The 23330-nt window shown below is 39.7% G+C and overlaps 1 protein-coding gene across 2 annotated transcripts in view; it reads left to right on the top strand.

The window, feature by feature from the left end:
- The first annotated feature begins 3181 nt into the window (after window positions 1–3181).
- The window catches only part of SEL1L (SEL1L adaptor subunit of SYVN1 ubiquitin ligase), a 35517-nt gene continuing 15368 nt past the window's right edge, over window positions 3182–23330 (top strand). For both annotated transcript variants that reach the window (XM_075103650.1, XM_075103649.1), the window contains exons 1-12: window positions 3182–3338; window positions 10460–10497; window positions 10856–11078; window positions 14408–14575; window positions 15180–15285; window positions 17045–17207; window positions 18993–19046; window positions 19127–19186; window positions 19806–19887; window positions 20215–20369; window positions 21121–21177; window positions 22163–22231. In XM_075103650.1, the coding sequence (XP_074959751.1) occupies window positions 3263–3338; window positions 10460–10497; window positions 10856–11078; window positions 14408–14575; window positions 15180–15285; window positions 17045–17207; window positions 18993–19046; window positions 19127–19186; window positions 19806–19887; window positions 20215–20369; window positions 21121–21177; window positions 22163–22231 (1251 nt within the window). In that variant the 5' untranslated portion in view covers window positions 3182–3262. The remainder of the gene's footprint in view (window positions 3339–10459; window positions 10498–10855; window positions 11079–14407; window positions 14576–15179; window positions 15286–17044; window positions 17208–18992; window positions 19047–19126; window positions 19187–19805; window positions 19888–20214; window positions 20370–21120; window positions 21178–22162; window positions 22232–23330) is intronic.

Here is a 23330-nt window from a genome sequence, read left to right as displayed (position 1 = left end):
AATCATAACCCTCCTGCAGCCATTAACAATGGAGCTTTAGGAATATTGTTCGCCTTTTAGTTTCCTCAGAAAATTCTAGAAACACATGGTAAACCAAAGAAAAACAAAAAAATCATTAAAAAGCTATGAAATTTAGTCTAACTACATATTTTGCACTCTAATAAAAAAAAAAAAAAACAAAAAACAAGGAAAGATGTGTCCTTTTTGTCAGAAAAATCTGTTAGAAAAATTTGTCAGAAAGCCAGTGTACTTTGGGACAGAAGTCTTCCCTGAGAGGTGGCTCCTTTTTTTTCAAAGCAAGCTGAAAAAATTTATGAGAATATTCTGCAAGAATGATTCTTGGGAAATTGCTCTTCAAAGTGTACTAAGCTTCATACCTCTCCCACTTCTGCAGTTTTACATTAAAAAAAAAAGTCATAGAAGAAAGTTTCCACAATCACAGTAAAAAACAGTGTTGCTGTAAAGGAGAAAGTTGTGTTCAAGCTAGAGAGACAGAAGACAAGCAAGAGAGTATACGAAATACTCAGAAAGTTATCATGCTTATCATTAAACTACTCAAAACTTAACTCACACACCTCCATTCTCTTACCTGGAGAACAACAAATATTTCATCAAGCCATACAGGTACTAGGCAGTTTTTAAGTAGGTCCAGTTCAAAAACCTCTTGAAAATTTAGATAACACACTGAGAAAGTAAACCTAAGCCTACCTAAACCACAAAGGACACAGTTTGAGCCCTTACTGTTAGACTGTTCACTTGGACTGGTGTACAAAAGACCACCACGTTTTGGCACAGAATAGAGAGGAAGAACACAACAAATATACCTAAGCTTCCATTCAAAACTTCATAGATGAAAATGCAAAACTGATTAAGAAAAGTAATGGGAATTTTATTGGCTGCTGCTGCCCACATAAATGGAAAGGCAGCAATAAATTTACCACACTCTTATTAGAGCACAGCATATACTAAACTAATTGGAATTAATTCAGTCTGCAATGTTATCTGATTTTTTTTATTTGGACGATGATTAATTAATTCAGAAAAAAAAAAATCTCCTTCCCCCCATTATTTTGATCATCTTCTTCCTCCATTCCACTTAACCAAATTTACATCTAAAGCTGTGTGTGTGGGGTTATCAGAGACCAGGGGTCACCTAGTCCAACCCCTGCTCACAGAAGCGCTGACTGCATCAGGCTGAGGAGGGATTTGTTCACTCAAGACCCGCACGCCTCCAGGGCTGGGAGCACCACACGGGCTCTAGGCAGCCCACCCCAGCACCTGACACCCCTCAGTCAGAGGAACACAGGCACTGCCACAGAGCTGTGGTACCGCGGCACTCATGGCCAGCCCCAGAGCTTCGAGACACCCTCACACCTGACACGCCACACCATATCCCTGACCGAGCCCCAGCCCCAGCCCAGCAGATGCCAACAGCCTCCCACGCTGGGGCAAAGTTTTCACGCCAGCCCTGCCAAGCTGCTCCACTCAGGGGAGCAAACAGGTGGGCTTTAATGCTGCTCTCCTTAGTACAGCACAGGTTAAACTTAGACCTGATCCAAGGGCAGGGAGCCACTCTGGTGAAACCCCTTCAGGCCTGTATGGAAACAACAGTGCTCCCACACCATAGCGCAGCCTGGTTTTGCCCAGGTTGAAGGACACTGTCACAGCTGTACTGTAGCTAGGAAAAAATTGACTAGCATTTAGCGTTCTCCTAACTAGAACCAGAACTACTTACTAAATCTGTGCAACGCCTTGCATGCTACTCAGAAGCCTCCCATCTGAAGCCGTACAAGCGTTCCCCAGCCTGCAGACCCCATCCCAGCAGGCAGAAAACCCCTAAGCCAGCCCCAGGTGGGACTGCACGTTCCACAGATTCTGCTGTTCTCTCCCATGGGAAAAACCACAGCCACTGGGGCTACTCTCACCCTGCAGAGACCACAACTGTAGAACTCTAAGGATGAGATGGCTTAACACTATTTAGAAAGCATTCTACAAATCCATTTTATAATTCCACACAGCATTGTCTGATAGCACAGTCCTGGGATGCAGGAACGTTTATTACACGGTCATGTTTCAGTCCATTACAGGTTGGGACAGTGGCTCCCCTTCCTCGTTTGTCGTTGCTTTTTAACTGACCTAGAGAAAAACACGATTCTTACAAGACCCAGAGCTGCATCCCACAGTCCTCAGCCCCTTCCCAGAGCTGACACCTTTCTGAAGAGAAAGTTCAATGACTTATATCCTTTGTGAGTTCCACATGCTTCAGATGTGCTGGTTTAGACAAATATTTAATTTACTGCTGCTTCCCATGCACCTAATCAAGAAAGTGTGTTCTGGAATTCTGTTGCCTGAAATAGGGCTCCCTGTTGCTTTTTCCATGGGGAAAAAATGGTTGATACAGAAACCTATTGACAGATATAAAAATGTTGTAAGAAAAGAAAGATAAGATTCAGTAAATTAAGGTAAACCTGTAACTTCCCTTTCCAGGTGCCCCACAAGAGAGGCTGCAGCTACAGCTCCGACCTTTCCCCTGCTCTGTGTCATGAAGCCCGCAGCGAGCCTGCCGAGCCGAAAGACCCAACCGAGGGGAAGGTTTGCTGGTCACCGCCGGTGAGAGGCCCTCCCGCCCCGCCTCCCGCCGGCCCCGGCCCGGCCCCTTGCGACACCCCCACGCCTCGGCAAGGCCGCGCTTCTGGCCTTGGGGCCGCCCAGCCCCCGCCGACGCGGACGCCGACACGGACGCTCCCCCCCGCTGCCCCGTCCCCGCGCTCCCAAGCGCTGCCAGCAGCCACCGGTCGGGCCGCTACCCGCTCCCTGCGCGGTTGGCCGCGGGGGATTGTGGGTGACGTAGTCTCTGCACCGCCGCGCGTCACCCAGCCGTCACTCCGTCACGGGCGGCGCCGCGGCCCTTGCAAGGCTCTGTGGGCGTTGTAGGAACGGGCGCGCGAGCCAATCAGCGCCGTCGTTTCGGAAGGGCGCGCTAGCGTGGCCCGTGCTCGCTGGGGAACGTGCGATTCCATTGGCCAGGAGGAGGGCGTGACCGGCGATCCGTCCCTCCCTCGAGCCAATCGGAGCGGGCCATGTAGAGCAAGCCGTTCCCCGGCCGGTTGCGTGTGCTGCGGGGAGCAGCCGGCAGTCCGTCGTCAGCGCGGCCAGCGGATTGGTGGCGGCGGGGCGGTGGGCGGGGCGAGGGAGCCGGAGCCGGACCCGGAGCCCGACCCGGAGCCCCTCGGCGGCGGCGGCTCCTACGGAGCCCGGCGGGATGGGGCGGCGGGAGTGCCTTGGGGTGCTGCTGCTGTGCCTCGCGGCGCTGTGGGCCGGCCGGCTGGCCGCGGCCGGTTAGTACCGGGGTGCCGCCTCTCGCGGGGCTCGAGCCTGCGGCGGCCGCGCCCCCCACGGCCTGCTGCGGGGCGGCGGGGGACCCGGTGTCTTCGCTGGGGCTCGGGGGGGGGCTCTGGGGCAGCTCCGTCCTCGCCGGGGCGCGGAGGTGGCGGAGGGGAGCGGGGAGCTGGGCTGCGGTCGGCTGCGTGGGCGCGAGTAGCGGGGGCGGGGGGCTCCTGCGCGCCTTGTGCCTACTGGCTTGGCCGCGCCGGGGGCTGCTTGGGAGGCCTGACGGGGGTGAACGCGTTGTTTAACCTGGCTGCTGCCTTTAAACAGCTCGTTAGGACCCTCCTTTGTAACGCTGACCGTGCTCAAACCCGAAATGACACATTTTTTACCTCCCTAGTACTGTTTTTGTGCTGACGAGCTGATAATGCTGATGTTAGCGTTATCAGAACACTTTTCTCACGCGAATGCACATAGGGCGTTTCTGGGGCCTGCGTTATGTCGCTGTAATACTTTTTTTTTTTCTGCTTCTTTTGTTGTTACGCAGCTTGGGGTTTGTGTGCTTCTCATGTTGTCATCCACTTCCTTTCCTGGGGTTTCTACTTCCCACACCCTGCTTTCCCCCTTGGGTGGGTGGGGGGAATGTGGAGTGTGTTCATTTATATCGTGTTTCTTAAGGTAGAAAGCACTCCTTTAATAGCCTTATCTGGTGCTGCTGGGGATGTTCTTTTTGGCTCTCAATGATATTTTAGGAAAGGAACTTTACGTTTTCTTCAGAGGTAATATCTGTGGTTTGGGGTTCGTTTTCATGTACGCAGTAGGAAGTTGAAATTTCAAGTTATGTTACTGGAGTTCAGATTTGATGTCAAGCACAGTTATAGGAGCTTTGCAGGTAATGTTATAAGGCAGCAGGGGACATCCCAAGCTGTAGAAAAGATACAGACAAGATCTCTGAAGCCAGAGGCTGGTATCCAGACTGTGAATAATGTGATTTCACCGATAGTGTATATGAATAAAAAAGCTAAGGTGGGCTGAGACTGTTCAAGTCAGATGAACCATCTGTTGTGTGTGTGGAAGGTAGGTGACAAAATTAAGGGCTTGTTGAAGAGTACGTGCACCTCTTCTGTGTTGATTGCTCTTCCACTATCATAAAGTTGTGTTTGTGAACATGGCGTTCCAATACCTTAATTCAGCCTTTAAAAAACATATGTTTAGAGTCAATTGAACCAGTACAATCAGCAGGCCCAAGAAAGCACATGGTACGGTACATGAAGGATTAAGAGCTGTTGCCATACTGAAATCTCTACTAAGAGGTAAAACTGTTCATTAATATCCAGAATGAATTAGGAGAGGGTGTTCAGAGTCCAGCTTCTGGCAGCAGATTACAGCAGGAAGACCTTTCCTGCTCCAATTCTTGTCAAGGATCATTCTGAAATAAAATAAGTCATCATAACTTCATCAGTGTTTTGACTTCCTACTGTTACAGTATCACTTTCTCTACTAGAGTCTGGTACAAGCATAGAGACTGTGTGCTAAATGCTTCCTTGAATACTTGTTCGTTCCTAATGGCTGGTCTGGAAACAGTCATCTGGAATGTGAATACATTGAAGGGAGGGGTTTTAAGAAGGATGAGTAAAATGGTTCAAGTATTACATTTCCTGACTTCAGAAGATGTTTTTAATGAGGGTTTTTTCTTTTTTTTTTTTTTTTAGTGTTGAGTCTTTTAACTACAGCTTTAAACCCTAAGTCTATAGTGGTAAACTTTGCTTAAATCAGTTTATTGAAAACTTGAGGTGAACACATGAAAACTCAGGCCTAAAGAACTGGGCGCTATTTTTTTAAAGGTATAATATTAATACAGATTATGGAGAAGTTGAACATTGGAGGCTGGGGAAGGAATACTAAGGAGTCTGTGAGGAATCGGCAAAATCAGCTGAAACTGGTAATTGTGTGTGTTCCCACTGAAATTGGTTATCTTCTGCTTATCACAGCAGTGATGGCCCTCTATGTCTTCTGTTGATCCTAAGAATGTTGAAAAAAACCTCTTATTTTTATGATTGTTGGTATTATTTGATTCTTGGTTTTTTTCCCCCTTGTTTGCAGACTAAGAGGTAGAAATTCTCTCATTTTCCCTGAGGAGAGGAAGTGATTCTTCCTCTGATTATCCTGCAGCTTCCATGGCTAACTTCAGTGATAGGTGGAGGTTTTCATATTGTCTCATTAATGGGTAGGACAAATGAGCACAGTCACATAAGGAACTTCTGTACCTATTCTCTCAAAAGGCAGTGCTCAGTGGCTTTCCCTGACCCTTCCGATTTTACTCACCTAACTGAAAAACATTCCCTGAACTTGTTGCCTGATAGGGAGTCTCAGTTCCTACAGAGGAACTGCTGCAGAGTAAGTTTTGTAAATAGTTAGCCAGCAATTGCAAGGAGACAGGAAAGAAGATTTGTATTCAGGGTGGGAGTTGACCTATATCTTAATCTTGTAGTTGCACTAAAATGAATACCTTGCACAGATTGTAGCTGGGAACAATCTTACTTGCTGCCAAGGATACTTGAAACTAGCCTTGCTGAATAGATGCCAGTTAAGGATTTTGCTTAACTCTGCATGTTTTAGAGGTTCAAGTGATAGGAATAGCATCTATGCTATGGAACCTGTTTCTGTGTTGAATTTAAGAGTTGAAAAATTGATGAGAAGCAATCTGAGGTAATTTTTTTTCTTAAGTTTTCCTTTTTTCCTACAAGAATAGGATAGACAAGGTTTGTATTCTCTTTCAAAGTTCTTTTTGTGCAAGAAATAACTAAAAAGACCACAGAAAATCTCTGGATGCTCAAAAGCAGTTGTTGCCAAATCTTTTTTGTTCATGCACCCCTCTCAGTAAAAAAGGTTTTAAGCATGTATCTTCAGTGTTTAGCTTATTAAAAAATACATGTATGTCCTACTGTACTAACATATTATGTGCATCATAAAACATGCACAAAAACAGAAGTGAGAAAAGAATGAGATAAAGGTGAAATAAACACCATACCAAGAAAAGTTTTATTTTTTTAATGGTACAAAAAGTATTTTCTTCCTGCACCCCCAGTGGGTCAGCTGGCACACTCCCTGTACACACACTGCTTTGGACGTCTCTGCTCTAGAGCATGCAAACTTCTACTAGTTGCTTTGTTGTGATAGTGTTTGAAGCTTGAAGAGCTCTGTAAAAACTGGAAGGAAACTGACTCCAGTGCTCAGTTAAGGCGTTCATCAGAGCTTTGGGAGAATGCCAGCTGCTTGTGCTTATAAATTTTTGGCTATTTCTAGAAGGTGAGTGACCATTCTAATGTTGAAACTAATGGTATTTCTTGTCTGGTAGTAGCATTCCTTTAGCTTTATAGGCTTTCTGTTGATTTGTTCTTCTAATACAGCAAACCTTGGGAACTGTTGGGCTTCCTCAAGCTAATGACATTCTTCTCCCTGAATCACACTGCATATCTCTTCTTGTTTCTGCCCCGCTCTCCGTAGTGCTCTCTTAAAAATGGTAACTCTCACAAAATTGTAGGATCTTTTTATCTAGTATAGGCTGCCAGAGTGCTCTTGCTATATTTAGACAGACTGATTGAACACTGGTCTTTCTAATTGAGGAAAAATGACTACATTTTAAGGTTGATTTGAATAATATATGAAGTGGTGGATGGTTGAAACAAGTGTTTAGCTGTATGAAGTGCTCTAGAGTCCTAGCTGGGCATGAGAGCACCCAGCAGTGTCCGCAGCTCAGCACTGTTTTAAGTGCAGCATTCTGTACAATGTTGTCAAGTGCCCGTTTCAGCCACAAGTATTTTTGCCTACTTTTTCCTTTTAGTATATCATTGCATCTCCCTAATTTGTTTAACAAATGGTAGGATTAATTTCCAGTTGGCCTTTTCAGAAGGGGTTTATAGAATTCAGCAGCCTTGGTAACAGATCCGAATTTAAAAAGAAAAAAAGTCGGTTACTTTTTTTAATTTAACTGTGAAAAAGCAAACTAAACTATCGTCTTTAATCTCTGAAGCAGGTGCACAAACATAACATCTGTGACTTTGTTCAGTAGTTGAGCCTTGACTAGTAAACTGTTCTTGGGTCAAACTGTGACCTTCCACAGATCTTTCATTAACGCTTTCAGAATAGTTTTCTTAACTGTTTCTTGGAAGTAGATGCACTTCTATGAGTAGTGAGTGCATATTAGTCAGCAGTTCTGTGAAATAGGAAGGCTGTAAGTGATCCATCTTCTAGTCACGTTATCAGTCATCACTTCAAGCTCATCGGCCTAACTTAGAAGGCAGTCCCAGAGCTAAGAACAGTTAAATAAACACATCGTTGTTCCTTTAGTGCTGTCTTGGAACTACTGTTTTGAAAACAGTTGTTCAAGTACAACTTCTTAATAGCAAAGCTGGCTCCTTCAGAGAGAATTTAAATGATGTAATAGAAATGAAATAGGTTTTTTACTTTCAAGAAGAGCAAACATTTAATGAGCTCTGCCTTATGTTGCTCAGATGTCTCTTGCCTTTCAATTGAGTAAATATCTTGCTTTGTGTATGAAGTGACTGTATAATTGCTCTTTGATATGTGTGCAGAGATAATATACCCTGTTAATGTTTGACCTTGTCTTTTGCTGTAAAGTCAACCTTTCACAAACTGAAATGAGTCAGTAAAGCCTTTTACAAAAAGCTAGAATGGTCTGGTGCTGTCAGGCATATGGGCTGATTTTGAGCAGACAAAACCAAACACCCTAGCTGGTATAGCTGTTAAAAATAACCTGATGTTTGTCACTGCAGTAACAGGTACTGCATAAGTGCTTTGTATATATTAATAGCAGCACACAAGCTACTGGTTGGGTTAACCCTGTCTTAGTCTTCCCCCACTCCAGAAGCATGTCTGAATCTCTTGAGAAGCCCTGGAGTTTGAAGCTGTATGGGTGGCATTTGGTTTTAGATCAAAATTATTTAGGACAGTAGAATTTAATTTGTGGGAAACATGGTAATTTCAAATTTGTCTCATAGTTTCAAATAGAAGGCAGCAAGTATCATAAAAAATGCATATGTACTTTTACTGTATTTAGAAACCAATTGTTATATGGTGATCTGAAGTGTTGAAGTTCAGTGGTAAAACTTCTTATGACTTATCACAATCAGCGTTATCCGTTAGATTCCTCAAGCTGATAAGCACTGTGGTCTCTGCCAAAATGCAGCTAGCCTTGTTTTTTCTTACACATCTTTTGGTGTTTTTTTCCAAATTGATGTTTGTTCTTGTGCTGTCTTGGTTGCTACTTGCAGGGTCTGTTTCATCTGGAGTGCTCTTTGCTGTCTCCACTAGTTTTTCTGAATGTCTTTACAAGCTTTCATTTTTGGACTTGTGAGGTACAGCTGCTTACCCACACTGACTGTTCTAGATACTTTTTAATCCTGTGTCTGCTGGCAGTCAAACTTTTTGAGCTTTACATCTTCTTCAGTATGCTCAACAGACTTACCTATCTGCCTCAGCTGCACTGCCAAACTTATTGTCACATTAGTTTCGAAGCTTCACTTTCTAAGTCTTAGCATTTTTTTCTCGATTTTTATTATGCTGTTACAGTTTAAAGTTGATCCTCATCATTTTACTTGTTCTAATCAAAGGTTATACTTAGGATAACAATGTGGAAATCACTTTCTGGAATCTGGCTTCCAAGATTAGTGCTTTTGCTGCAAATACCTGCAGTTGCTCTGTTTAGTCTTTAAAACACAAACTGATAAACGGTCATGTTTGTAGTTTGTTACTTCAGAGGTGATTTGTCTCTGGTAAGACGCTTCACTCGCATGAAGATGAATAGTATGCAAGTTTGGTTTGCTGCTTACAGAAAGTCAGAGTTCTATAAACTTTTGGAGAGTTTTTTTGGCATTCAGTGTTTGTGCAGGCAGTCTTTAATAGCTAACTATAACATACTAAATGGTGTATTTCATGTACAGGGCACTAACTTCTATCAGTTTAGGTACCTTTTCTAGTTGTAGTGAAGGTCTCCAGCCTGTCAACACCTTACCACTGCTACAGGGCATTACATACCCCAGAGCCTCGGAAAGGGGGATTTCTAAATGTAGACGGAGTTAGTGGCAGCTTTGCTTATTCATCTATTTATATTTTGAGTTTTTATTTCCATTTCAGTGAGTTGTGTACTGGAGAGAGGGAGGCCTATCACATCTTCTTTCAAATATAGGGAGGGTTTTTTATCTAAATGAGGTGCTATCAGATACTGATGACTGGGAACAGTCACATTTCAGCTGTCACAATTTTGGAGGCTTTCAGTTGAGGTGGTAGTGCAAACCAAGTTGTTCGAAGCACAGTGAGTAGCCCATTTAAGTTACAGGAGCTAAGACAATAAAAGACACAATTCTGCAAAACAGTGGTAAAACTGTCATAAGTAAGCTTTTCTGATTATCTTCTCCTTTTCACTGCTATTCCTATAGGTCTCTGCTTTTCTTTACCATTTCTTCTCTTTCCAATCTTTCTAATCAAATGTCATATATTCATATCAAATATCATTATCGTTCAGATAAGAAAGATGACAGTTAAACAAGGCTTGCAGCTCTTGAACAGAATCTTAAGGGCAAACTAATTTCTCACGGTTCTGGAGAGAGACCTCTATATACAGGTTTGAATATGCTTGATGTAATTGGCATCCTATAAAGAACAACATTTAATTATAAGTGGTATTAATGTAACTTTCTGGTTGCTGCTGAAGCTGGTTTTACTAGACTTGATTTGGTGACTAAAAACCTTAGGTTCCATAGGCCCTTTCCACTTGACACATATATTTTTAAGTAGTTTAGTTGGGCTGGAACAATTCAGACTGTGTGTTAATCTAGAGAATTCATTTGGGGTTAGAAAAAAACCCACACCACACTTTTTTCCAGTATTGGACCATGGTTGTGTTAGCATAATTTAAGGAAGAGGAGGATTTTCTGTGAAATATTTGATTCTTCCTGACAGCACTAACATGGTCTTTCTGAAGTGTATTATTCAACTTAGTACACTAGAATGTTTCAGAACCATGGTACAATATTATAGCTAAACTTATTTTTTATTTTTGAGAAGATTACTCATGGAAGAGCTTTTTACTGACATATAACATCTCTTCTAGATGAAGAAGGAAATCAAGAAGAATCACTGGAGTCAAAGGTGAGGAAATAAGTTTCTGATAGTTCTGTGTTTTTTGTGGAAGGATAGCAAACGTCTGAAGTTCAGAACTGTGATTTGATTCTTGTTTTAAACTGTTTGTAGCTCGTGCTGTGTCATTAATTTCTTCTGCTGCACAGAAGAAATTAATATTTTGTGCTATATCTTTGGAAAAAAAAATTCAAAGAACTGAAAGGGATAGAGTGAATGAGAGCTGATAGAGGTAACTCATATTACTTTTGATGCTACTATTTAACCTTAGTATGTTGATTAGCTGTATCTTTTAAAAGTAATGGGGTGTTTTGCCAGCTGCTGTTCTTCAGTTTCTAATCTTCTAAATTACGTGGCTCTTTTCCTTCAGACTTTATCTGCAGAGGACCAGGTAAAGGACCATTCCACAGGAACTCCGGTGGTAGCAGGTCAGATCTTCCTTGAATCAGGGAAATCAGACTCTCAGTCAGAGGATGAAGAGAACTTTCAGAGTCAGGAGGAAGAAAAAGAGAATTCTCTGGAAGAGTTGAACTCTCTAGAAATGTCAAATCTATTGAATAAGGATTTGGAAGAAGCAGAAATGCAGAGTCCAGGTACTGCTCACAGACTTCTGAACAAGTGGCAAGAAAGATGCGTTTGAGTAACTTTGGCATGTGGATGAACACAAGTAGTAATTTTGAACATATGAAATAACTAGTGTCTTAACCTTTCTGGGATGGAACGGTAATTGCTGCCTACTAGCTGTTTGCCTGGAGAGTCAGCTGACAGAGGAACAAATTGTGATGCAAAGACAAGCTTTCTAGGACAGCATTGGGAGCCTTAGGGCAAAATCTAAACTGCATGTAAACTTACTGAAGTTTTTAAATATAGGTAAAGCCCTATGCCCTTGTGCCTAAATTCTCAAGAAATTCCAGTATTTATTTTTTACCACTAATAAAAATATAAATTTAATATGATTTTTTGACTTGCAGTTAGTAGCGGATGATTACTAGATGGCACAGTTGAGTACCCTAGCCAATGCAGCAAAGACTTCCTTTTCACTTGTCCATAAAGAGTAAATCTTCAACTTCACTGAAAAAATATAGTTACATGGTAATATTAGTATTTGTCTATCTTCTCAATTCAGATTCAGATGTCAAAAGAAAACAGGAGTTATGAAGTGAGCTCCATTATGTACTAACCTTCAGTGTTTTCTAATAAGCCTTCCTTACTAATGCAGAACTAGGATACAGTTTGTAAAAACTCAGGATTAAATGTTGCTGTTGATAGGTGTGGCATTGTACAGGAAGAAGGTATATAAATTCCACTAAATAGCTTGCTGCCACAAAACGGTGAGCTAAGCACCATATTTAGTCAGTGCAGTCTATTTCAAAAGTAAACTTCAAGATACTTTAACTCTCACATCAGAAGGGTGTAACCAGATGGCTTGTTCCCTGACCACTAAGGTTTTTAACTACACTTGTCAAAGTACTTCAAGTGACTTTCAAAAACCATAAATATAAGTCTTGCACAGTTTTTGGAACCTCTATGAAGTAAGTAAGCAGTGTGGATAGAAGGATTACTGGTTTTATGTAAGCAATTCTGGAGGAAAAGTACCTGTGTTCTGTCAGGAAGAAAAAAATGCTAAAAGACAACTTTACTGACAAACTTTTTAAGTGAGCAGGACAGGAGTCTACCTCAGATACCAATGTTACATCACTTGAATGAGCTGCTGGTGACAGGACTGCATGAAAGCAGATTAAAGCTTTTCTAAATACACCTTGGCTCCTGGGTATGGTCATGAGATTGCATGGAAGAAATAATATTCTTCATGTTTCCAGGTGTATCCTACATGATATTGAGCAGAAAAAAACCCTCATCTTTAATAATTTAGAATTAGTACTACTAAGGTTTTTAATCTTCTAAGAAAGAAGTTGTCCGGCTCTCTTCTGATTAGTGAGGAGGTCTTGTGTTTAAAGCAAATGGTATTTTTTAGTTATTTATCTTTTGTGTTGTACGTTTTTGAAACAATCAAGTTCGATACTACAGTTTTTGCTTAAAACTCTCTATAAGTTTATACGGAGCTGGAAATTGCTGCTGTGTTTGTGTTCCTATTTGGAGGAATCTGACAGTAATGTATGCAGTGCTTAGAAGTAATCTATATTTGGGATTCCTGCAGCATAAAGTATGAGATCAGATATAAGAAAATAATGACAAAATATAATGATAAAATACCATATACTTTATGTAAACATAGTAAAACGGGTAAATTACTACTTGCACACTCAGTTTGACAAAAAGTAATTTATCCTCTGAGTAAATTATTTGCTGCGATTTGTATCTATCATTCTTTAAGCACATGATAAAATAACTAGTGATCATTTTATCCTGTGATCCCAATGCTGTGTTGCTTTAGGGGTTAGTATTTGCTACTGTCTGAGGGGGAAACAGTATTATGGTTGCATTTAGAACTAAAAAAAAAAACAAGGGGGAGGACTGGGGCAGAGTAATAACTGCTGTGTACAGCTAACTCTCAAGCAGAACACCGTGTAAATGGTTTGTGTCCAGTTGCTTTCAATACAGGAGACAAGGTACTAAACAATACAAGTAAAACTTCAAGTTCTCAAGTGCTGTTAATATCCTGGACCTGGAGTTTGTTCGACTGACAGTGATAAGAGGTGCCATCAGTTGTGGTTATGTGTACCCTTAGCATGAGTGTGTGCACTACTCTGTGGTTAACAGATGTCCAAAGTGATTCCAGGCTAGTTGCATCTGGACACATTATTTTTGAATGCAATTTCTAAAAATAATTTTTTTCCTTGTGTGTTATGGGATAATTAACTTGGAGTTGTATGTTGGAACATCTGCCAAGGGATTAGATTATGAAGAGCAATTTGAACAGGGTAACTGAGCCTTGTGACTTCCTTATGCTTCAAAAGGCCATATTTTTTGATATTTTCAATTTTTAAATTAGTATGGTCTCTAGGCCTTACAATTTTAGACCCTAGAAAAAAGAACTACAAGAATTACAAACTTAACTTGAAAAAACGTGGTATAATTGACATTCTCAATTGCATGACTTTGCAAATGTCTTAAAATGAAGCTGAACTCAGCAGCTGGATTTAGCTTAGTGAGAGGGAAAACCTTTATAAAAGGCTATTTTAAATAATTTAATTTTCAAAAAACATAGATAATTCTTAGTCTTCATAGAAGGTTGATTTTATTTATACATTGCAATATTGGAATCTGTAACCTTTGAAGTTCTAGTGCATGAGAAGTGATAAATCATGCTGTTCAAAGTAATTTTGAATGCAACTTAAATATATTGGCAAAGTGAAATAGTTTTCAATATGAGTATATGCAACGAAAGAAAATGACTAGACTCGTAATAATTTCATTTAAGTCTTCTCTTACAGCTGTGTATGTTCTAAGTGTATTCCCTGCTGATATTCAAGTACTTTCAGTATCACATTTGGGGATGTGAGTGGTTCTGTCATGATTATGTCTAACCCTGGGGTTAAAATAAGTATATGCACTGGAATGCACTTCAAGGGTATCTTCTGCGTGAGGTAGGGAGAGCAGAGAAAAGAATGTGAAAGGAAGGTGTTCAGGAAAGAAAGCGGTTATTTTGTTAGGCAATAAAAATATAACTGAGATTTGCCTTCTCCAAACTAAAGAAAAATATTTTCTTTGCTTAGAACTAAGGAATGTAAGAAACCACATACCTTCTGTTTCATTTCCTAATTAAAAATAATACTTTTTCAAGTGCTATTTAGAAAAATAATTGCTTTTTCAGGCCTTTAACTAAGAAATTTTACTGAAAACTTGATTAAATGCAGTCATAGAAATTAAACTACCATAGGAGTGCTTTCCTATATGTAGTAGATTACTTTAATTTGCAGAATAAAGGAAAGCAGTCTAATTCCTGGGTATGTATTTTCAGTTTTGACAGCTATTGGAGGCACTGCAGATGGTGAACCTTGCCACTTCCCCTTTTTGTTTATGGAGAAGGAGTATGTGGAGTGCACTGCAGATGGGAGGGAAGATGGCAGGCTTTGGTGTGCAACAACCTATGATTACAAAAAAGATCAAAAGTGGGGCTTCTGTGAAAGTAAGTAGCGCAATGTCGTCTTCTTGTCCAGGGAATGTTTTCTTAAGCTAGTGTTTTCAGTCCTCTTAATCCCCTTTATTTTAGGGTCTAGAAGTCTCTGTGATATACAAGTAATTATAAAGGCAAAGTTATCATCGTGAAAAAGATTATAATGCAAATGCCACTTCCCAAAGCTATTCAGGAAATCTTGCAGTGGAGGCATCTATAAAACTCTTAGTTTCTGAGGCTGTGGGAGTATAGGTGTTGACAGTGTTTCCCATTGTACTCGCTGATGTGTTGCACAAAGGCAACCCTTCTCTAGGAAATGTTCTCCTGAAGGAGGAACCTTTCCTCCTTGCACAGCTTGCTTTGGAGCAACAAGAAGAAAATTTTAACAGCAAACTCGTACATGAGAGACAGCACATGAGAAGAAACTGTCCACCAACAGTGGACACCCAACACCTCTTTTAGACAGCTTTTTGTAATCACTTGTGTTGTTTATTGGTCTTCAGAAATGTATTTCTGGCTGTATTTTCCCTTTAGAACCAATATGAGTTTTGAGACAATAGTCTTGAGCTGTGTAACTGAAGCTCTTAATGTACTTTTTTGTTTGTTTATTTGTTAGCTGAAGAGCAGTCTAATAAGAGAAGGCAGATGCAAGAAGCTGAGGACGTTTATCAGACTGGAATGAAAATCCTTAATGGAAGCAGTAAAAAGGCTCAGAAGAAAGAGTAAGTCTACCTCCTCCACCCCCAAAAGACAAGGCTGACATGGCTGGTCACTCTGGCTTAACTGAAAAATAACTTAAATTAATTGCTCTGGGACTTTGCACTTCATTGGACTTACCATCAAACTATGCAGTGATAGTACTGAAAATGAATAGTAAGTTCAGGGTATTTAGGAAAACAAATTTATGCCTGTTTTCCTCTGAATCCACTAAAAATTGTGTAAGATTAATTTCTGAAGAGTGGTTGTCATCAAAACATTGACTTAATGCAAGATGGTGCTGCAGTTGTCCAGCTACAATTTATATGTGGCAGCTGCCCAGAAAAAACTGAGAATGCGATACAAGATGATTATGATTTTTCAAATGTTTCTTATAGTCTGGTTCTCATGCTTCAAAGATTAAGTGGGGGAAAATCAGCATTTCCTGCCCTGCTCTGTTGTTCCTGCTTTCGGAAACCATAAAAATAATATTAACCTAATCTCAATAAATTGTTAAAACTCTAATAATTACCATTGTATGAGAGAAAAGAGTAATGCTTGAGACAAAACAAAACAAAAAAAAGAACAGAATAAGTGCTCTGTTTATTTTGGTCTGTTTACTTTCTACTCTGTATATATTCAACTACTGATGAAATAGTTGTCAGTTTACCACTATAAATAAGAATAACTATGTTAAATTAAAGCTCTCTGGTACTCATATTGACAACTTCATCAGGAAGTGGTGACTTCAGGCTGCTGATTAGTATGTGAGCACTAGTACCATGTTAAACTTCTTTGTGGAGACAAGGGAGCATATTCCTACTTTATGTATCAGGGAAGCTGAAGCACAGCTAGAGGTTTTCCATCACACCATGGCAAAGACAAAGGAAGACAGTGTCTGTTAGACTCTGACTAATATTCTTTTGTGTAAAATAGTGTAGGAGTTGTAAAACAATATTAATCTTAGTTCTCTTGAACACCTTACACTTTCTTAGAAGATGAAATTATGTGAGGAACCAGGTGTGTCTCATATGTGCCTGTCCTAAAAGAAGGAAAACAAGTCTGAGAATAGAAAGGAGGAGAGGTGAAGAAAAATCTTGGAATGCTGTCACAGTTCCATGAGAGATCAAGCTGAAGCATGCTTGACAGTACTGTGTTATGATGATTAAGGTTACTGTGTTTTAAACTGCTGTGAAACCAGCTGCTGTGAAGTTACTCTGGAGGACTACTGTAAGTTCTGAGGCTGAAATAGAACGGGGAGCTTCCAGAGAACGTTCTCATTGTTAGCATGACTGTTGCATCACAAAATTGATTGTCTATGCAATTGTATTGGACCCAACACTTAGTGTTTTCATCAGTATGATTTTTGTACTTAACAAATCAAAGAGACTCCATAGTCATCTTTAGGCTTCTTTTCTCTATCATGGTCTGTGAAGCTGTCAGAGTAGTGGTTCTGCAAGATACCTAGTACAGGACATAAAATTGTTGCTACACAAACGTGATTGTTTGACATTAAACTTTTTGTATGTTTTACATGGAGGAAATGCATGCTGCTTTGCATATGGAGTAGAGTGAACATTAAGATTCAGTTTGTCTGTTAGCTAAATCATGTGAGTTGTTGCATAAATGGACAATTCAGATCTGGAACAAATGACTGTAGGTAGTTCCCCTTGTAGAAAATAGAGGCTAAAACAGAGGAACAAAACACCTCCCAAGAATCTTCAGGTTTATGAATGGAATCTGCTTCTTTGCCTCAAGGTGACTAAGAAATTGTTTTCTTTTAAGAGCATATCAATATCTTCTGAAAGCAGCTGACATGAATCATACCAAGGCAATGGAGAAAGTGTCTTACGCTTTGTTGTTTGGGGATTACTTGAAGCAGAACATCCAGTCATCAAAAGAACTATTTGAAAAACTAACAGAAGAAGGTTCTCCTAAAGGACAAATGGTGTGTATGTCATTAGATTCTACAAAAATTTTTATAGGTTTATAAATTGTTTTATAGATAGTATTTCTTCTAAGGTGGTCTTAAAGATTGTTCCTGCATCCAAATTAGAATGAGAACAGTAAGTGGTATCCGTTGCCTGTAAAAAGACAACAGACAGAATGCTGCTTTTCTAAATAGTTTGAAAACTTCACGTAAAACACTTGGTTCAGGCTCTGATTCAGGAGATATATTTTATTAATGCTTGCTTAAGCATTTCCTAATCCTGACTATTTGTTGCCTTTACCTTTTTAAATTTCATCAGTGCCTTGCTTTGGTTCAAAGATTGTCCCCCAAATGCTTCTGCTTTACCTGGCTTCTGCATGCTACTAGCTTTACTGAGGGTGCAGTAACAAATGGCACTTGCATCCTCAAAGTAAATGCATGGAAACAGGTCTTCTCTTTGAGTTTAAAAAACCTGTGTTAAACTACCGGTAATACAGTATGGTGGTGGTCTTTTCATTGAATTTTTTATCTGTTGTATGGCTGACTAGATACAGTAGATACAGGTGACTTCAGCCAACATATCTTCTCTGAAACTGTGTTATTCTTTTCTTGTGGTTTGTGTGGGATGTTGTGGCTTTTCATCTGCAGTTTTATCAGATATACACACACACGAGTTTATAATGTAAGAAGTTATAAACTCGTAGGAATCCTGAAAGCTGTTTAGTGGAATGGTACTCACTTTGTCCATATGCCTTCAAACATTATAGAATTGTTCATATGTAATGTCATAAAATGTGGGTGTTACCAGTTTTAACGTCTCAGTACTGCATACACTTATTGTTTAGTTCTCTCTTGTTTTGGAAGTGTCAGCTTCTTTAGGCAGTATCCAGTTTCTTTTAGCCCTTTGGTTACCAAGTCTCCTGCTGTTTGCTGTTTAATGTTGGAGTGCTGATTTACCATAGAAACATATTTTCTGTAGAGACTTTATTATCTCAATGAAGACCCTGTCTTTTATTGGTCTAGAATTCAATACCGTCTGCATGAGGTGATTGGGGTGGGTTTTTTTGGTGTGCTTTCAGAATTCCCTAGAATAGTCTTAGAACACTGAAATATAGATAACAGTATATATATACTGTTATCTTCTGTGCTACTGGTTCCTCCTCTGAGCCACACAGCTGTAACAGGTGTTATAGATAGAGAAGTAATTATGTAAATTTTGAGAATAAAAATACCTTTTGAAAACCTCAGCCAAACAGCTCTGTGCATTCTAACTGCTTATATTTATAGTCATAGATGCAACTAACCCATGGCAGAACAGATGCAAAATAGTAAATTCATAGGATATGTTTAGACAGTAAATCAAACAGCAAGACTCTTCTAGAGAAGGTCATGGTTCATGTGTGTTTGCACTGGCGTATGAGAAACAGGGTACATGAATAACCTGGCAGATACTGACAGTATTTACCTGTGGGTCTTTAAACTGGGATACTTTTACTGTTCAGGACCTTTGGATCTACATTTAGCATTCAGGGAAGCAGTAGTTTCTTGTGTTTGATCCACTAGACTGGATTCCGATGAGATGCACTTGTGTTAGTGACCTAGGCAACTGAATAATTTTAAAACTTCATACTTTAAAAGGGGCAGGGAAGGGCCTAGATATAGGAGGTACCAAAGTGAAGGCAGAGCTTGGCATATTCTTTGCAACTTTGAATTGTTGTTTGACTTATTTATACTTACATATTCCAGGAAAACTGATCCTGGATTTTTCAAAGGATGTGCTGACATACTTTATTTTATTTGTAGGCTCTTGGATTTCTTTATGCATCTGGTCTAGGAGTCAATTCTAGTCAAGCTAAGGTAACTTAAAAATCTGCAGTGTGTGCTCCTGTATTTTATCTTGGAGGCAGATGTGAAGTAACCAATGATTTTGTTTTAAGGCCCTGGTGTATTACACTTTTGGAGCTTTAGGAGGAAACCTGATTGCCCATATGATCTTGGTAAGTAAGATAGTTAACTTTACACATGCAATAACTTTGTACTCTTACATTTTTAATGTAAGATTTGCATACATGTGAATACAGTGTCCAAATATTAGATCATCATGCATGCATTGGGTGGGCACCACTATCTTCCCTCTTATTCGTTGTTAAATTAAGGAGGAGTCTGCTCATTTTAAGCTCTGTATCACTATGAATTTAGATGGACCATGTTTACATCTCGACTTAAAGCCAGAAGGGTCAGACTTTTAATTTTTATAGGCTAATGAGAACTGTGAAAGCTAGAGATCTTTACAGAACATGCTGCTTTAATCAGTATTGTGAGATTTAAGACAAATAAAGTGCAACACATATAAGTAAAAGGCTTTAGGTTTTCACCCGTAAGAGTCATTCTGCTTATTTTTTTTTTCCTGGGTAATATCTGAAGTATATTGGCTATGCTTAACCTTTAATGGTATCAGTCAGTTGCTTTTAATGCAGATGCAATGGACTTGTGGCCTTTGTTTTGTCTATTGTCTCATCAAATCTTGCTCAAGTAATGTGAAAACAGTTTGTAAGCTGGCAAAGGGTATGTTGTCAAATAACTGGTAGTTCCATATTTTTATATTTTCCTTTCTAGGGTTACCGGTACTGGGCTGGGATAGGAGTCCTTCAAAGTTGTGAATCTGCTCTGACTCACTACCGACTTGTAGCTAATCACGGTAAAAACTTTTTACTAGGCTAACGTTCTTGACTTTCTATGTATTCCTATATCATTCGCCTAGAAGAGACTAGAATTATTATCAACACTAATAACATAAAAATAGAGAATCCTTGCTACTAAACAAGTTACCAGTTTGGCTCTGAATCATGATATGCTATTTTTACCTCTATCTATTGAAATGTCTTTAATTCTTAGAAAGCATCGAAGTAATTCATTCTCTCTGAGTAACAGTTTGAAGCTCTGTAGAGATCTGGTTTTACTAAGCTGCCGTGAAATAATAGTATTGAACAAAACTGTCTGAAAATTTATCTTATCTGTTTTCCAGTTGCTAGTGACATTTCTTTGACTGGCGGCACAGTGGTTCAGCGAATTCGCTTGGCAGATGAAGTAGAAAATCCAGGAATGGCAAGTGGGATGCTAGAAGAAGACCTGATTCAGTACTATCAGTTTTTAGCAGAGAAAGGAGATGTACAAGCACAGGTAAGATTAAGTTCACCTGATGGTATGCAGAGCTTTTCAAGAATTACAAGAACAGCTTTACAAAGTACAGAATGACATTGGAGCTTTAGTTTTCCCTTCCTCCTAAATCAACCTGGTTGCTATTTCCTGATTAGGTTTTTATGAGAAGAGGCTTATATTTTAGTAGAAGGTAGAACTTGGACAGAAAAAGCAAACTTTTGTGGAAAATAAGTCCAAAACATTACAGCTTAGTGTCTTAGGAAGGAGGATCTTGGCTTTCACTAGAAACCAGCCAGACTAGTTTAAGGATAGCTTTAGATGTTGTGGTGGAAGCCCTGATCAAAAGAACTGGCCCTGACAGGGGACCTCAATTTCTGGCTGCTTCTTCTTTTACATGACTTCTGCATGCTGCAGGCTGGACCTCTTCTACACACGATGCAGGAGTGGAGGACACTATTATAGGCAAATTGTCACAATACAGCTTGGTCATACCTAGCTGAAGAATTAGGTGGGCAGAATTCAAACGAACAATTATTATTTTGTATCTAGGACAGTCACGTCACTTCTATCTAAGATAAATTTTTGCTTAGGCTAATATTGAAAAAATAGGACTGTAGTTATTGAAGGAAATCTGCCTTCAGACTTTGTGGCATCTTTAACTCTGATAAGGTCTGTCTTTGCGCATGTAATTAGCTCACTGGTATCTCTCTTACTAGAAAAAGAAAGTCCCTATGGAAAAGCAATTTATTTGCAATGTAAAATCTATTTTTAGGTTGGTCTTGGACAGTTGCACTTGCATGGAGGAAGAGGAGTAGAGCAAAATCATCAGGTACCCTTTCTGCGTATCTTTGCACATTACTCTTGGTGGAGGGAGAAAGTATAGCTGAGACCACAGTGAAGCAAAAGTGTTTAAGTACCACTATTAATAACTTCCGTAGATTTGTTCAGTAAAACTTAATTCATTCATTAAAACTTAATCTTTATGTGACTAGTATGTGGAGCTGATTTTTTTTACACGATTAGTTTATGACTAATATCTTAGAATTGAGGAAGTAAAAAAAAAAAAGACCAGGTTTTCATCAAGTAGTACTGGAAACCAGCTGAGCTTTTATACAGGTAGTAGAATCTTCATGATGCACCGTGTGTGCATTAGCAATGATAGTCTAGTTTGTGGCTTGCAAGAATATTTTGCTTCTGTAGACAAAACAATGCAACCTTCAATATTAAGAATGTTAAGAGTGCATAGAAGATATAACTTCTGTTATAACTAACGTCTTCTTAAAGTATGCATTGAAAAAATGGAGAGTTGAGGATGTGCAGTCCTGAGTATTACTTCAGACTCGGCTACCAACCAGAAGTTATTTAATGGTTATCACATGTAAAATTCTTTAAAATGACTGCTCTATAAGGGTTCAGAGGTGGCATCAAGTGGTCAGAGTGAGTATAACCAAGTTCTGTATAAAACTGGAATAGGACCTGGCAGATCCTTCCCCTTCTAAACAGGGTTTGGAGGTAGAATAAGAAAGTAAGATTTACCTGTGTACCTTGTGCATAGTAGCAGTTGTATATTTTCTAACACACACACACACACACAGAGCTGCATTTTGGAACACACTGAGAGGGATTGCTGCTCAATATTCCCATTATAAGTGGGGAACCCTGTTACATATATTAAATTAGGTGGGATTGATAACACTTATCCCCAGAAGAACCTCGTAACTTGGCAAACAGCCTACTTGCCTCTGCTCCCTTTGCAAGAGAAGGTATTCAAATCATAGTCATGGTGGCTAAAATACTTGTGTTCTTCCCTACAGCGAGCATTTGAGTACTTCAATCAAGCAGCTAATGCTGGAAATTCACATGCCATGGCCTTTCTAGGGAAGGTAAGATATGAACACTCTCAAAAGTAAGCAAATTCACTACCTTTCCATGAAAAATAACAAATATTTCCTGCTTTCTGGTATCAGGCAGTCTAAAACATGAATGCTGGAATTGAAGTACTTCTGGTTTGCTACTGTTCTGAATTGTCCTGCAAGATTTTAGTGTTGTAGGCTATTATGTCTAGTCTAAATTTTCTACTTGCTCCTTCACTTTAGGAACTTTCATTTTCTTTCTAAATAATGCTTGAACTATTTAAAAATTTAATAGTTAAATACCTAAATGTCCTTTTTCTGTGGTGGAGTTCAAAACTCAGAGTAGACCACTGTGCTCTTCCATACAGTGTGTAGGGAAAAACTAAGCTTCTCCAAATTTTGCCTAGTGGGAAATACTGAGTTCAGGAAGGAAAGGGGAGAGACATCTATATTCTTATTCTGTGTAGAGAACTGAGGCATCTGAGTCAGAGTTGCCAATACGTCTGCATCTACTCTGAACCAAAGCCTGAGTCTGTCTGCAAGGTGGGTCATTGCCTCAGTGCATCTGATCTCAGATTTAAGTGCTTTTTTTTAATATAAACCATGATTGACAAGCTTCTATTGGTGATCTTAATGTGCTACTGCTTAGAAAGTTATTTAGGTCACTTGCCTGAGATCTGGGTTGCAGCCTACCTTTACCCTGTGAGGAGCTAAATCCTTATTAGTCCATTTGAGTACCCTCTAAGGTTAGGCTGCGATAAGCAGCAGCTCTAGCTCATCTTTTTCAGGCTGTCACTGCAGTAGAGGATGCAAAATTCATGTCCTTAGAGCATTTAAAAATAGCATACTGTGCCAGTCAAGGCACTTGACAGCAGAAATTGCAGGTTCCTGCTTTCTCTGCAGCTTGAGTGTTTTGTATCTAATGAACGCTGAAATGAACAGGGTTTAGTAACCAATTTTTGCTTTGTTTTCAAGAAGTATTTTAACTGCCAGTGTAGTTTGACTTCCACTGATCTTGCAAGATTTTTGCCTGATTATGTGTCTTCACTCAAAAATTAAGTGTACTTTCATTAAAACTTATTAATTTTATGGGCAGTTCATTCTCCATTAGAAAGTTAAACCCTCTGAA

This window comes from Phalacrocorax aristotelis, chromosome 9 (genome assembly GCF_949628215.1).
Source record: "Phalacrocorax aristotelis chromosome 9, bGulAri2.1, whole genome shotgun sequence".
NCBI lineage: Eukaryota > Metazoa > Chordata > Aves > Suliformes > Phalacrocoracidae > Phalacrocorax > Phalacrocorax aristotelis.
This window is presented reverse-complemented; position numbering and strand designations above follow the sequence as displayed.